At 45.8% G+C, this 14641-nt stretch overlaps 2 protein-coding genes across 2 annotated transcripts in view; both read right to left on the bottom strand.

Annotated features, from left to right (window-relative positions):
- Positions 1-1224: 1224 nt before the first annotated feature.
- On the bottom strand, positions 1225-5569 carry LOC309799154 (melanoma-associated antigen B5-like; the record flags this gene model as incomplete). Its single annotated transcript, XM_082612148.1, is given in 6 exon segments — positions 1225-1280; positions 1283-1574; positions 1578-1597; positions 1600-2276; positions 4487-4521; positions 5489-5569. Coding segments are annotated over 6 exon segments (1161 nt in total).
- Positions 5570-5643: 74 nt separating this feature from the next.
- LOC309800840 (melanoma-associated antigen B4-like) overlaps positions 5644-14641 on the bottom strand; it is a 290825-nt gene continuing 281827 nt past the window's right edge. The window contains exons 2-3 of the mRNA XM_082615164.1: positions 8903-8963; positions 5644-7394 (exon numbers count right to left, since the gene is read on the bottom strand). Of these exons, the coding sequence (XP_082471290.1) occupies positions 6293-7333 (1041 nt within the window). The 5' untranslated portion in view covers positions 7334-7394; positions 8903-8963 and the 3' untranslated portion in view covers positions 5644-6292. The remainder of the gene's footprint in view (positions 7395-8902; positions 8964-14641) is intronic.

The raw sequence follows: 14641 nt of genomic DNA, 5'->3' as shown, positions 1-14641 counted from the left end.
TTACCCAAAATGTAAGTTTATTTGTCCTGTCCATTCCTCACAAGTTTATTGTTTCTTGTCTAAAAAGTATAAAAGCTGCCTGCTTTGGCTACTTCTTAAGTCCCATTTCTATGACAGCTCCGTGCACATGAATTACAGTTTCTTTCTTTTTCTCCTGTTAATCTGTCTTGTGTCAACTTTATTAGTCTAACCACAAGAACTCAAAGGGGTAGTGGGGAATTTCCTCCTCCCTGACATACCTCAAGGCAGTTAACCCTTATTTCTCAGAAACTCCCTGGAGACAATGTGCATAGAATACCTGTCTGTGCACTGTATTCTCCTGCATTGAGATAAGAGCAAAGACACCTTAGATTTCTGTCTGTTAGGGGCTGAATTGTGTCCCCCCAAAAATTCATGTTGAAGGCATAAACCCCAGTACCTCAGAATGCGACTGTAGTTGGAGATAAGGTCTTTAAATAGAGCTGGTTAAGTTAAAATGAGGCCATTAGGGTGGGCCATAACCCAATCTGACTGGTGTCTTTATAAGAAGAGATTAGGACACAAAAGGAGAGACCCGGGATATATGCACACAAAGGGACAGCCAAGTGAAGAGGGTGGCCATCTGCCAGCTGAGGAGAGAGGCCTCAGAGGAAACCAACCCTCATCTTGGACTTCCAGCCTCCAGAACCGTGAGAAAATAAATTTCGGTTGTTTAAGCCACCCATTCTGTGGTATTTTGTTGTGGAAGCCCTAACAAATCAATACCCTGACTCAGGTAGAGATTTCTTTCTGGATTATCCTTTTACTTTCCCCTAAGTCATAGAGGGCATCTCAACATCTTGTATGACTGCAGCTCCTTGCTTCTAAAGTTGTATGGGCATAGGCTGGGTCTTTATCTTAGCATTGCCAGTACTAGCACAGAGCCTTTTAAAGAGCAGATGCTCAACTGACGTTTGGGAAGTAAAAAAGAAAGTGAGTAAGAGGTCTAACTTGTTAAGATTTAATACCTCCTACCTTCTTTAATAAGTTAAGCATATTGAGGTATAAATCATTTAATTTTACAAAACAGAAGACTGAAAGGATTAAGAAAAATCTAGGTTTATCATGTTTTCTTTTTAATTATTTTTTACTTTTTCATTCCATTATCCCAACAATTTTATTGTGGGATTCTTTCCCATTTCAACAAAAATCCCTATTGTGATGTCAAATTTTCTTATCTGGATGATTTTTAAAAAGTCTCAGACTTCAGTAAGGGTGGGAGAAGCTGCTGGACATGGCCATGAAACATGCCTGGAAGTGACAGTATTTCCAGGCCTGGCTGCAATCTTGGCTCGATCTCTCTCTTCCTCATCTTGAAAAGCTTCTTCATATCGTGATGAGAAGGCACTGGGAACCATATTGCTGACCTTCACCAAAAATTCCAAGATTTTCATTCTGCTGGTTTCAGCATGGGCTTTTGGGCCCCACAGGAACTCATAGCGCGGAGGATCACTGTTGGGCACCTGGCGGTACTCCAGGTACTTCAGCCTCACTAAATCTTTGGTGATGAGCTTCCTGGGCTCCCTATAGATGAAGTGCTTCTTCCCAGCATATACTCACATCATATTCAGGAATTTCAGATGTCTTCCTCAGTGGCACAGTTGCCCTTCATGAAGATCACACCCAAGACTGTCATCAAGAGACCAGTCTTAGGTAACCCCCTACCAGCACACACCCTCCCATCGTTGGGGAGTTTCAGCTTGCTGACAAGGTCATATGAGTGGATGGTTGAGTCAACTTTGTTCAAGTCCACCGCAAAGACAGCCTCAGTGCATTCAGAGGCTTTCTTGAGAATCTCAGCAAATCGGTCTTGGTACTTTTGGTTGACAATCTTCAGCATGTCTTCCTTCATAATGGGCTGCTTCATTTTATATTTGTACAGAAGAAACTTCTCCAACAAATCCATCTGACTAGTTAGAGTATCAATGTATGTGGTCTCAGTAGAAGGTGAGACATCAGAGGAACATGGATGTTCCTCATCTTGACTGTTAGCATCTTCATCAGACCTTGTGTCAAAAGTACTTGAAGAAGTGATGGTAGTAGCTGGGGCTTTTGAAGACCCCTGAGAAGTGCTGTTTGACCCAGTAGCTGATGAACTCTGGGGATTATCTTCCAAAACAGGAGAAGAGGAGGAGGGGGGTTCTTCTCTTACTGCAGTGGCCTGAACTATCCTGTGACTCTGGGAGTCATCTTGGGCCTGGTGGCGTTTCTCACAGGTGCGGAGCTTACTCTTCTGACCCTGAGGCAGGATGACTGTGCTCAGGGACAATGGTCAGGAGTGTGAGTAGAAGAGCAGGGGATAAGGGTCCACTGGATGAGGAAGGTTGAGAGAGTGTGCAGCTTCAGCAGGGAACTACCACCTTGGTTATAAGGTGGGCTACATTTGTAGTTTTCCTTGAGGGCACTGCTCTAAAAACCCATAGGGCTCCTGTTCTCCTAATCAGCCTGTCACTTGGGAAACCTGTTGAAGGAAATTAGAGTGATCTTTAGGCTGCATCTTGCCACCCCTGCCTCAGGCATGCTGGGGCGACAGCAGGGGCTGGTGGTCTTCTACATTGAGGAGTCTGTTATGTCACATTCAAGACCATCATTCAACTGGTGGCAGGTCATGGGACTCATTCTCTCTGCTGTTCTGAGGTTGACATCACAAACCTCCCTGGGATCTATGAGAAAGAAATGAAGGGGGTCCTCAGCTTATCAGCCCTGTCCAGGTGCCCCCAGTACTGACTGCTCAGTGGGGAGTTTTCTGTCCTGGCCTCTGGAGTCCTCAGTCCTCATTAAGGTTCCTTAATTTGGCTACACATAGGGCCTGATATCCCCACCCCTTTCATTGAATGGTGGCTACACCTTCAAACTAAGGATTTCACCTCCCATAGACCTGATATAAATAAGTGTTGGTGGAGCTTCAGCTTGATAGCCCTTCCCTGGATCCTCAAGGGCTGTAACAAGGAGCAGGGCTGGATTCCTTATCACTTCTATTTGGTGATAGATGATCCCTCAGTCCTTGCTTTGACCTCTGTCATGGCCTGGAATTCCACCCTCCCTTACCCTTAGGCCTGCCCCTTATACTAAGGTCAGCACCACCCTGAAACCCCTAGGAGAAAGTGAGATTCTCCTCATCTGACCATACCTGTCCTTGGTCTTCTGAGGCTGAGAGTAAGGAATGAATTCTATGGTTATGGGGTATGTGGTTCCCTTAGTCCTCAGGGTATTCACCTGGTCTCTGGAAAAACCTGGAAGTCATCCCACTGTTGGCCCTAGGCCATACCCCTTAGACCGTGTCCCTCACCCCCTTGTGACACCATAGGAGGAAATATGTCACATCATGTCAACAAAGCCCAGGTATCCCAGGGATACCAGGAAGGGCATGGTTCTGTGGGGTTCTCTCACAGTCTAAAGGCAGAGGTTTCCTGAAGTCCTCACTCGGGGTTCTCACCTTGACTCCTGGCAGGGCTTGGGACTCCTTCGTTTGTTTACCTAAGGACCCTCTCCTCAGACTAAGGTCCTCACTCCCTGAGGTGCTAGAGAGGCAAAGTCTGGAAATGCCACGTGAGGCTACTCCTACCTGTGCCCTTCCAGGGTTGACATCAGGATTCAGGCTCCTTGGGGCTCTCTCTGTTCAGGGTAGGGGTGTGCCCTCAGTCCTCATTCAGGTTCCTCACCTTGACTTCTGAAGGGCCCTAAGTTTCCTCTTTCAACTTAAAGTCACCCATTTAGACCAAAGCTCTTATGTTCCTCTAAACCCTGAAAATAAGTGAGGGGATGCTCAGCCTGGCAGCCCTGCCTTGGCCTTCTAAGTCTGAGAGCAGACACAGGCCAGTCTCTCTGTGACTTGTTATTATGTGGTTTTTGTCTCCTTAGTCCTCATTCATCAGTCTTCACCTTGACTCCTATCTCTTCTATGAAAGGCTTCTTGGGAAATGCCACATCCTTGCAAACTCTTAATTGATCTCCCTACAACAACTCTTGCAGAGAATAGGTTGAGCCCCAGGAGTAATGTGAGATGGGAAGCTGCAGCCAAGCAATGGCCCAGCACAGGTGTTGTGCTATCAGAGAAAACACACTGATCTCTTCCTTCTCTTCACTGGCCAGATATAGCCTTATATAACCTCAATTCTAATAGATTTACTTTCTACAGGGAAAGGGCTGAATTAAATGATTGTGTGGGCCCCTGATCTTTTGAGGTTTACTGACATTTCCTTCATAGATAGTTATATTGTCACCAAATGCTATCTCTTTATTTGTACCTCACTTTTATTTTCATATTTTTATTACTTATTCCTGGAGCTTTTTATTCCAAAACCATGTTTGGGGTATGAAGTCCTGCTTTTTAACACCTGAAATACATTTTGGAATAGTGAGCAGAAAAATGAAGTGACCCAAGGTCGGCCTCAGCCTGGGAGGAGTGGCACAGTGTGGGCTCTAGAGGGATTCAGAGCCAGGGTTCAGTCCAGCTCCTGTCACTTACCAGCCTTGAATTTGAGAATATTCCAACTTCTTTATCTGCAAAATGAGTCTGAAAAAGTCTATAGTGTAGAACCACAGGCATGCATATGTATGTAAACCACCTGGCAGTTTGAGACAAAGTTTGGTACTTTCAATGAATGGCAATTATTACTAAGATGATTTTGACCCCAAATGATAACAAACTTCCTTCACAGAATTTTATTTCCAGCCTACATTAGAGAATATGCAACTCCAAACAATACAGAAATCCACATCAGCCAAAATGCCAAGCGAGTAAAACTAAGTAGTATTTCCCTATTAGACCATTTGTTTTAATATTGGTATGGGGTCATCTTCTCCACATGGATGCAACTAGGAGTTCATTTGTCTCAAGGACCAATAACTTCCCTCCCAGGTGCCTTTTCATCCAAACCACCCCTCATTTCATTCATACCATTGCCACTAAAATTTGAGCCCTCCCTTAGAGTTGGCCAAATTACACCCAAAATAACCTAATTAAAATGCCCTTTTAACGGAGCGAGCTCTGGCAATCCCATCCCACAAGAAGAGAGACAGTCCAGTGGCTTCTTGGCATCTCATTTCAATGAGTATCACCTTTATTTCTCAGAAACTCTCTGGACAGCTCATGCCTAAAACACCTAGTTTGAGTGTTCACTTGCCCTGGGGCAAGTGCATAGGACCCCTTCCATTCCCTAGGTGGGGATTCTATCTGGTTTTTCCACATCCCAAAGTTAACTGTGAAGATATGTTTTCCATTCCAGGTTTAGTCTATCAACTCTGAGAAACACCATCTGAGTGGCCCTTTCCATCACTCCCACGGCTTCATCTAGCCCACCATGCATCCTGATAATTACTTCCTGCCGAGGGACTAGAAGTTTCCCAAGACCCCACGCGGCCTTCATCAGGTAACTTACAGTTCCTTGCTCTCATTTGGAACCTCCTCTTCCACACCCTCACTTAAAAAAAAAAGTTCATTTGTTTATTTCTTAAGAGTGTATCTCACCATCTTCCTTACATGATAGCTGATGCTAGACTCTAAAAATTCTATGGGCAGTGGCTTGGTCTTCATTTTCTTACCAACCATAGTAGTACTGGAGAGGCTTCCAAAGAGAAGATGGTCAATTAATTTGAGAGAGAAAAGAAGGAATGACCAAGAAGTCTTATTTACCATGATTTAATTTTCAAACAGTTTGAATAACCTATGCAAAGCTAGGTATATATTCTTTAATTTTACAAGCAAAGAGAAAGAGAAGAAGGCAAACTAAGAATTAACCAGCTTTTACTTTTGTATCACCATTTTGAGATCCCAAATATTTTGTGGCATTCTTTCTCATTTCCATGAAAAATCCTATTCCAATGCCATGTTACCTTGTTCTGTAGCAAAAGGAAAATAGTGAAGGCGTTTCAGGTTTTTTTTACAAATAGCAAACTCTTAATCTTAAAACTGAACATCAGTAAACATGACATCCATGACATTAATACACTTTGATTCTGAAGCAAAATAAACCTTCAATGCAGTAATAACATTTGAAAAGATACTAAACATCTCTATCATAAATCTATCTAGCATCTCTCTACCTACTTATCTACCTATCATCTGTCTATCTTTAACTAGGTATTCTTCATATGGAAAGAAGAAAAAAAGATATATATTTTATTAAAACTAACTGCACCTAAACTACCATACTACTTAAAACTGTAAGAACATATATGTTTTGTTCCCTCAACCAATACTATTCTGCACTATTTAGGAGCTTGACTGCTCTCTTCCAAAACAAAGTGAGCAATCTGCCCGCTGCCTCCCTCCCTACATGTGGGAGGAGCTGCGGGCCTTGGCCCTGGAAGGTGCTCTGCGCTCAGCAACAGCTACAGCCCTGGCCGCGGCTCTCACTCCTGCTCTCTCTACCTCATCTTTCAGAGCCTCCTCATAGAGATCTGCGAAGGCCCTGGGGACGGTATCATTGATCTTGGCCAGAAACTCCAGCACTTTCATCTTGCTGGTTTCAGCGCAGGCTCTCGGGCCCCACAGGAACACATAGCGCGGAGGATCGCTGTTGGGCACCTGGAGGTACGTCAGGTACTCCTGCTGCACGAAATCTTTGATGAGCCCACTGGGCTCCCCAAAGATCGAGTGCCTCCTCCCAGCATACAAACCCAACGCATTGAGGAATTCCCAGAGCTCCTCCTCGGTGGCCCGGTTGCCCTTCGTGAAGATCTTGCTCAGGACAGTTATCAGGAAACAGGCCGTGCGCAGCCCCGACACACCACTCGCATTTCCCTCGCTGGGGAGGCCCAGCTTGCTGAGGGCATAAGAGTGACTGCTGGGGTCGACTTCCTTCAGCTCGAGGTCAAAGACCAGCTCCATGTACTCAGAGGCTCTCCTGAGGATCTCAGGGAAGTGCTTCTTGTACTTCCTGTTGACAATCTTCAGCAGTGTAGCCTTCGGGATGGGCTCCTTCGTCTTGTACTTCTCCAGCAGGAACTGCACCAACTCGCAGACATTCCTGGTCAGAGGATCGCTGTAAGTGCTGTGAATGGAAGGTGCTGCCTGGGCGGTACTTGCACTTTTCTCATCTTGGCTCCGGGCACCCTCTTCAGATCCTGGGCATGAAACCCCTGCATCACGAGATCTAGTGGCTGGGGCTCCCTGAGGCTCCTGGTGAGTGCCAGCAGCAGGGGAGCTCGGGGAAGTACCCCGAGAAACAGAAGCGGGGCAGGAGGGAGACTCTTCTATCTCTGCCACCGCCGCCACCTCAGTGGCCTGGGCACCCTTGAGACTCTGAGTCTCCCCCCGGGCCTGGGGGCGTTTCTCCTGGGCATGGCGCTTCCTCTTCTGGCCCCGAGGCATGATGACAGAGGTCAGGGCCAGCAGGCGGGAGTGTGGGCAGGAAGGCAGGCAACGAGGGCACCTGGGGGAGGGACAAGGAGATGCTGTGAGCACCTTCAGTGGGGAAATTCCTCCCTGGCTTTAACCAAGGCCGCCTCTGCAGGGTCCTTGAGGGCACTGCCCGAGGACCCACAGGGCTCCTGTTCTCCTGCTCAGCCTATCCCCTGAGAGCCCTGTGGAGGACGGTCGACTGAGCCTTGGGGCACAGCCAGCCAGCCCTGCCTGGGTGGTTCGGGGGTGACAGTGGGGGCTGGCAGGGGAGGTAGGTCCCCGCGGTTCCCATTCAGAGTCAGGATGACAGTTGTTGGCAAGACTCCCCCACCCCCCCACCCCATGCCCTCTGCTGCTCTGAAGTTGACACCACCATCTTCCATGACACCCAGGAGGAGGAAAGGAGGGAGCGTTCAGCCCACCACCGAAGGGTCCTGGGACCCTCCCTTCTGCTGCCTGGTGGCTGCCCCTTCAGAACAAAGCTCTAACCTCCCTTGGACCTGGCAGAGGAAATTACGGGCAGTCTCAGCCTGACAGTCCTTTCTTGGGAGTTTAAGGGTTGACAGGAGGGGACAGGCCATATTCTCTCTGGTCCCTTCTCTTCGGGGTGGGTGACTCCCTTAGTCCTCACTCGGGGTCCTCCCTGGACAGCCGGTGCAGCCTGGAGCTCCTCTCTTGCCCCGAGGACCATCTGCTCGCACCAGTGCCGGCACCTCCCTGAGTCTCATTAGGAGGCAGTGAGGGTGACCAGGCGGCCGCACGTGGCAGAGTTTTACCAAGCCTGCAGCGTGCAGCAGACAGGTCGAGGCCCAGTGGTTGGCGGCCCCACTGGCCCTCACTCAAGGGCTTGGGCTGACTCTTGGCAGTGCTTAGGGACGCGCCTTCTGCTGGCCTGCACCTCCCCTCTCAGACAGCAGCCCTCCCTTCTCCGTGTGTGGCCAGAAGGAAGCGGCTGACAACAGGGGAGGGGTTCTGAGGTGCCCTTGCGACGGGGAGGACGGTCCTCACCCTGACTCCTCCCGTGCCCTGGAAATCCTCTCTCTGCTGACCTGCAGCCAGCCCCTCAGAACAAGGACCCCTCCTCCCTGGGTCTCCCACGTCCGTCCGTCCGTCCGCATTCGCACTGAGGGAGCCCCTCAGCCTTTAGAACTGCCCGGAGGCTCCTAGGCCGACACCAGGGGTGGGGTCTGCGTGGCCGCCATTTTGGGGTGTGAAGCCCCTCAGTCCCCACAGGGGTCCCGTCCTTCACTCCACAGGGCCTGGGACGCTTCCTCAACTGAGATGAGCCAGGGTCCACCAGCCTCAGGGCGAGGCCTTCCTTGCCCGAGACCCCGCGGGGGAAGCGGATGGACTTTGGGCCTAACAGCCAGGCCCAAGCCTCTTGGGCCGAGAGCAGGGGCGGGGTGGGCGGGGCCTGTGTGGCCGCTTGTTTTCGGAGGGAAAGGGGATTGGGGGTGTCGGGGGCGTCCCCGCACTTCTAACTGGGGTTACCTCACACTTTGACACCTGAAGAGACGTGGGATTCCTCCCGCGGCTCACCCTTGCCGAACAGCAGCTCTCAACAATGGCCGCCACAGCGTGCGTTGGAGGACGTCACATCCGGTCATGCGCATCTGGGCTCCAGGAGGACAGCAGGGGCGGGGCGGGGCGGGGCGGGGCGGGACGGGACGGGAGGTGGGGGGTGGTTCCGGGGGAGCTTCCCGCAGGCCTGGCACGAGGGCCTTTCATTGACTCTTGGTAGGTCTTGGGACTTTTCCCTCTGCTGAGCTGAGTCAGCAGGCATCACACCTTGGCTCTCATGTCTGTCGGCACCCCCAGCCGGAAGTATCTGGGGGCCTGAGCCTCACAGCCATTCCTGGGTCCTCCAAGACTGACAGTGAGGGCTCTTTGGGGCCCCCTCTTCTATGGTGGATGGTGCTCTCAATCCTCTCTCAGTGTCTTCTCTTGACTCCCTGTAGGTGCTGGGCTACCTCCCGTCTGCTGACCTGAGGCCAAGGCCTCACATCAAAGACATCAACTCCATGAGACTGCTGGTGTGAAGTGCAGGCACATCTCATCTGGACACTTCTGCATGGAGCCTCCCAGAGATGGCTGCTGCAGGTAAGATGAGCTTAGGGGAAAGGAGGCGAGACTCTCTTCTTTGGTTCGGATCCCGTCAGGTCTCACTCAAGGTCCTCACGTTGACTGCTGGCAGGGCCTGCGATTCCTTCCTTCTCTGGTATGAATCCATCTCTGTCCCCAACCATGCCCCACAGAATCCCAGAGGAGTTAGTGAAGGGGCGCCTTAGCCTGACAGTTCTCACTGTGGTCTCTCTTTGTTGACATCAGGGGCATTGCCCAGAAGTTCAGAAATGAATTTCTGTCCTTTTGTACAACTACTGTGTTACTTGCTTTTCTCTTTTAGTCCCTGTGTGATAGTCTATTAAGATGATCATTTAAAAAGGCCAGTTGTCATCCACTCACAAAGTTTCAGATGGTTATTTCACAGCCTGTGGACCATACTGCCACATCCAGCCCAATCTTTGGTGTCCCATGCTCCTGGCATGCGGGCTCTGAAATGCTGCCTCAGGTTCCTTCAGTGAAGCAGTAGAGATTCATGGTCCCAGAGCACAGTGGAAGAATCCAGGGCTCAAGTTTCAAGGCTTTTCTCTAATCAATCCTGTCATCTGCCTCTCTTGAAGGCTACAGACCTGTCTCGAATTCAGGGCATCCCCCTACCTGCCCACACTCAGGTTCTAGTTCAGTGGAGACTTATTGTCCCTCAGGGATTATTTAGTTTTGTGTTTTTGCTGTTGTTAATGTTTTTTCTTTATTCCTTCTATAATTTTTCCATGGTTGATTTTGGGTACAGGAAACAGTAGCCCATGTTTGATTGTCATCAGCTGCTATGGATAAGGTACTAAATCTGTAAATGAATTAAACAAAATCGATATTCTTACAATATCTGTGCCTCAGGAGTACACATAACATACTATTCTGGTTGAGACTTCTTTTTCCTACGTCAATCAGGAAATTCTTATTGTTGCCTCCATGTAGATTATATACATTTTTTTATGGTTTCTTTCTAGGTATGTTTTTTATATTGTTGCTTTTGTCTATGTCGTTTTTTCTTTTTTCTTTTTTTTTTTTGATTTCTTTTAACATCTTTATTGGAGTATAATTGCTTTACAATGTTGTGTTAGTTTCTGCTTTATAACAAAGTGAATCAGTTATACATATGTCCCTATATCTCTTCCCTTTGCATCTCCCTCCCTCCCACCCTCCCTATGCCACCACTCTATGTGGTCACAAAACACCGAGCTGATCTCCCCGTGCTTTGCGGCTGCTTCCCACTAGCTATCTATTTTACGTTTGGTAGTGTATATATGTCCATGCCTCTCTCTCGCTTTGTCACAGCTTACCCTTCCCACTCCCCATATCCTCAAGTCCATTCTCTAGTAGGTCTGTGTCTTTATTCCCGTCTTACCCCTAGATTCTTCATGACATATTTTTTCTTAAATTCCATATATATGTGTTAGCATGGTATTTGTCTTTCTCTTTCTGACTTACTTCACTCTGTATGACAGACTCTAGGTCTATCCACCTCATTACAAATAGCTCAATTTCGTTTCTTTTTATGGCTGAGTAATATTCCATTGTATATATGTGCCACATCTTCTTTATCCATTCATGTGATGATGGACACTTAGGTTGTTTCCATCTCCAGGCTATTGTAAATAGAGCTGCAATGAACATTGTGGTACATGACTTTTTTTGAATTATGGTTTTCTCAGGGTATATGCCCAGTAGTGGGATTGCTGGGTCGTATGGTTGTTCTATTTTTAGTTTTTTAAGGAACCTCGATACTGTTCTCCATAGTGGCTGTATCAGTTTACATTCCCACCAACAGTGCAAGAGGGTTCCCTTTTCTCCACACCCTTTCCAGCATTTACTGTTCATAGATTTTTTGATGATGGCCATTCTAACAGATGTGAGGTGATACCTCGTAGTTTTGATTTGCATTTCTCTAATGATTAGTGATTTTGAGCATCCTTTCACATGATTGTTGTCAATGTGTATATCTTCCTTGGAGAAATGTCTATGTAGGTTGTCTGCCCATGTTTGGATTGGGTTGTTTGTTTTTTTGATATTCAGCTGCATGAGTTGCTTGTATGTTTTGGAGGTTAATCCTTTGTCAGTTGCTTCATTTGCAAATATTTTCTCCCATTCTGAGGGTTGTCTTTTTGTCTTTTTTATGGTTTCCTTTGCTATGCAAAAGCTTTTAAGTTTCATTAGGTCCCATTTGTTTATTTTTGTTTTTCTGTCCATTTCTCTAGGAGGTGTGTGAAAAAGGATCTTGCTGTGATTTTTTGTCATAGAGTGTTCTGCCTATGTTTTCCTCTAAGAGTTTGACGGTGTCTGGCCTTACATTTAGGTTTTTAATCCATTTTGAGTTTATTTTTGTGTATGGTGTTAGGGAGTGCTCTAATTTCATTCTTTTACATGTAGCTGTCCAGTTTTCCCAGCACCACTTATTGAAGAGGCTGTCTTTTCTCCACTGTATATTCTTGCCTCCTTTATCAAAGATAAGGTGACCATATGTGCGTGGGTTTATCTCTGGGCTTTCTATCCTGTTTCATTGATCTATATTTGTGTTCCTGTGCCAGTACCATACTGTCTTGATCACTGTAGCTTTGTAGTATAGTCTAAAGTCAGGGAGCCTGATTCCTCCAGCTCCATTTTTCTTTCTCAGGATTGCTTTGGCTATTCGGGGTCTTTTGTGTTTCCATACAAATTATGAAATTTTTTGTTCTAGTTCTGTGAAAAATGCCAGTGGTAGTTTGATAGGGATTGCATTGAATCTGTAGATTGCTTTGGGTAGTAGAGTCATTTTCACAATGTTGATTCTTCCGATCCAAGAACGTGGTATATCTCTCCATCTAGTTGTATCATTTTTAATTTTTTTCATCAGTGTCTTATAATTTTCTGCATACAGGTCTTTTGTCTCCTAAGGTAGGTTTATTCCTAGATATTTTATTCTTTTCGTTGGAATGGTGAATGGGAGTGTTTTCTTAACTTCACTTTCAGATTTTTCATCATTAGTGTATAGGAATGCAAGAGATTTCTGTGCATTAATTTTGTATCCTGCTACTTTACCAAATTCATTGATTAGCTCTAGTAGTTCTCTGGTAGCATCTTTAAGATTCTCTATGTAGAGTATCATGTCATCTGCAAACAGTGACAGCTTTACTTCTTCTTTTCCGATTTGGATTCCTTTTATTTCCTTTTCTTCTCTGATTGCTGTGGCTAAAACTTCCAAAACTATGTTGAATGATAGTGGTGCGAGTGGGCAACGTTGTCTTGTTCCTGATCTTAGTGGAAATGCTTTCAGTTTTTTACCATTGAGGATGATGTTGGCTGTGGGTTTGTCATATATGGCTTTTATCATGTTGAGGAAAGTTCCCTCTATGCCTACTTTCTGGAGGGTTTTTATCATAAATGGGTGTTGAATTTTGTTGAAAGCTTTCTCTGCATCTATTGAGATGGTCATCTGGTTTTTCTCCTTCCATTTATTAATATGGTGTATCACGTTGATTGATTTGCATATATTTAAGAATCCTTGCATTCCTGGGATAAACCCCACTTGATCTTAGTGTATGATCCTCTTAATGTGCTGCTGGACTCTGTTTGCTAGTATTTTGTTGAGGATTTTTGCATCTATGTTCATCAGTGATATTGGCCTGTAGTTTTCTTTCTTTGTGACATCTTTTTCTGGTTTTGGTATCAGAGTGATGGTGGCCTCGTAGAATGAGTTTGGGAGTGTTCCTCCCTCTGCTATATTTTGGAAGAGTTTGAGAAGGATAGGTGTTAGTTCTTCTCTAAATGTTTGATAGAATTCGCCTGTGAAGCCATCTGGTCCTGGGCTTTTGTTTGTTGGAAGATTTTTTATCACAGTTTCAATTTCAGTGCTTGTGATTGGTCTGTTCATATTTTCTGTTTCTTCCTGGTTCAGTCTCGGAGGGTTGTGCATTTCTAAGAATTTGCCCATTTCTTCCAGGTCGTTCATTTTATTGGCATAGAGTTGCTTGTAGTAATCTCTCATGATCCTTTGCATTTCTTCAGTGTCAGTTGTTACTTCCCCTTTTTCATTTCTAATTCTATTGATTTGAGTCTTCTCGCTTTTTTTCTTGATAAGTCTGGCTAATGGTTTATCAATTTTTTTTTTTTTTTTTTGCGGTACGTGAGCCTCTCACTGTTGTGGCCTCTCCCGTTGCAGAGCACAGGCTCTGGACGCGCAGGCTCAGTGGCCATGGCTCACGGGCCTAGCCACTCCGTGGCATGTGGGATCTTCCCGGACTGGGGCACGAACCCGTGTCCCCTGCATCGACAGGCGGACGCTCAACCACTGCGCCACCAGGGAAGCCCTGGTTTATCAATTTTGTTTATCTTCTCAAAGAACCAGCTTTTAATTTTATTGATCTTTGCTATCATTTCTTTCATTTCTTTTTCATTTATTTCTGATCTGATCTTTATGATTTCTTTCCTTCTGCTAATATTGGGCTTTTTTTTGTTTTCTTTCTCTAATTGCTTTAGGTGTAAGGTAAGGTTTTTTATTTGAGATTTCTCTTGTTTCTTGAGGTAGGATTGTATTGCTGCAAACTTCCCTCTTAGAACTGCTTTTGCTGCATCCCATAGGTTTTGGGTCATCGTGTTTCATTGTCATTTGTATCTAGGTGTTTTTTGATTTCCTCTTTGATTTCTTCAGTGGTCTCTTGGCTACTAAGTAGTGTGTTGTTTAGCCTCCATGAGTTTGTATTTCTTACAGATTTTTTCCCATAATGGATATGTAGTCTCATAGCGTTGTGGTCAGAAAAGATACTTGATACGATTTCAATTTTCTTAAATTTACCAAGGCTTGATTTGTGACATGAGATATGATCTATCCTGCAGAATGTTCCATGAGCACTTTAGAAGCATGTGTATTCTGTTGTTTTTGGATGGAATGTCCTATAAATATCAATTAAGTCCATCTTGTTTAATGCATCATTTAAAGCTTCTGTTTCTTTCTTTATTTTCATTTTGGATGATCTGTCCATTGCTGAAAGTGTGGTGTTAAAGTCCCCTACTATGATGGTGTTACTGTCGTTTTCCCTCTTATGGCTGTTTGTATTTGAGTTATGTATTGAGATGCTCCTATGTTGTGTACATAAATATTTACAGTTGTTATATCTTCTTCTTGGATTGATCCCTTGATCATTATGTAGTGTCCTTCTTTGTCTCTTCTAATAGTCTTTATTT

This window comes from Mesoplodon mirus, assembly GCF_964341445.2.
Source record: "Mesoplodon mirus genome assembly, chromosome: 3".
Taxonomy (NCBI): Eukaryota; Metazoa; Chordata; class Mammalia; order Artiodactyla; family Ziphiidae; genus Mesoplodon; species Mesoplodon mirus.
The sequence above is the reverse complement of the archived record's forward strand: the minus strand, read 5'-3'. Positions and strand labels throughout refer to the sequence as shown.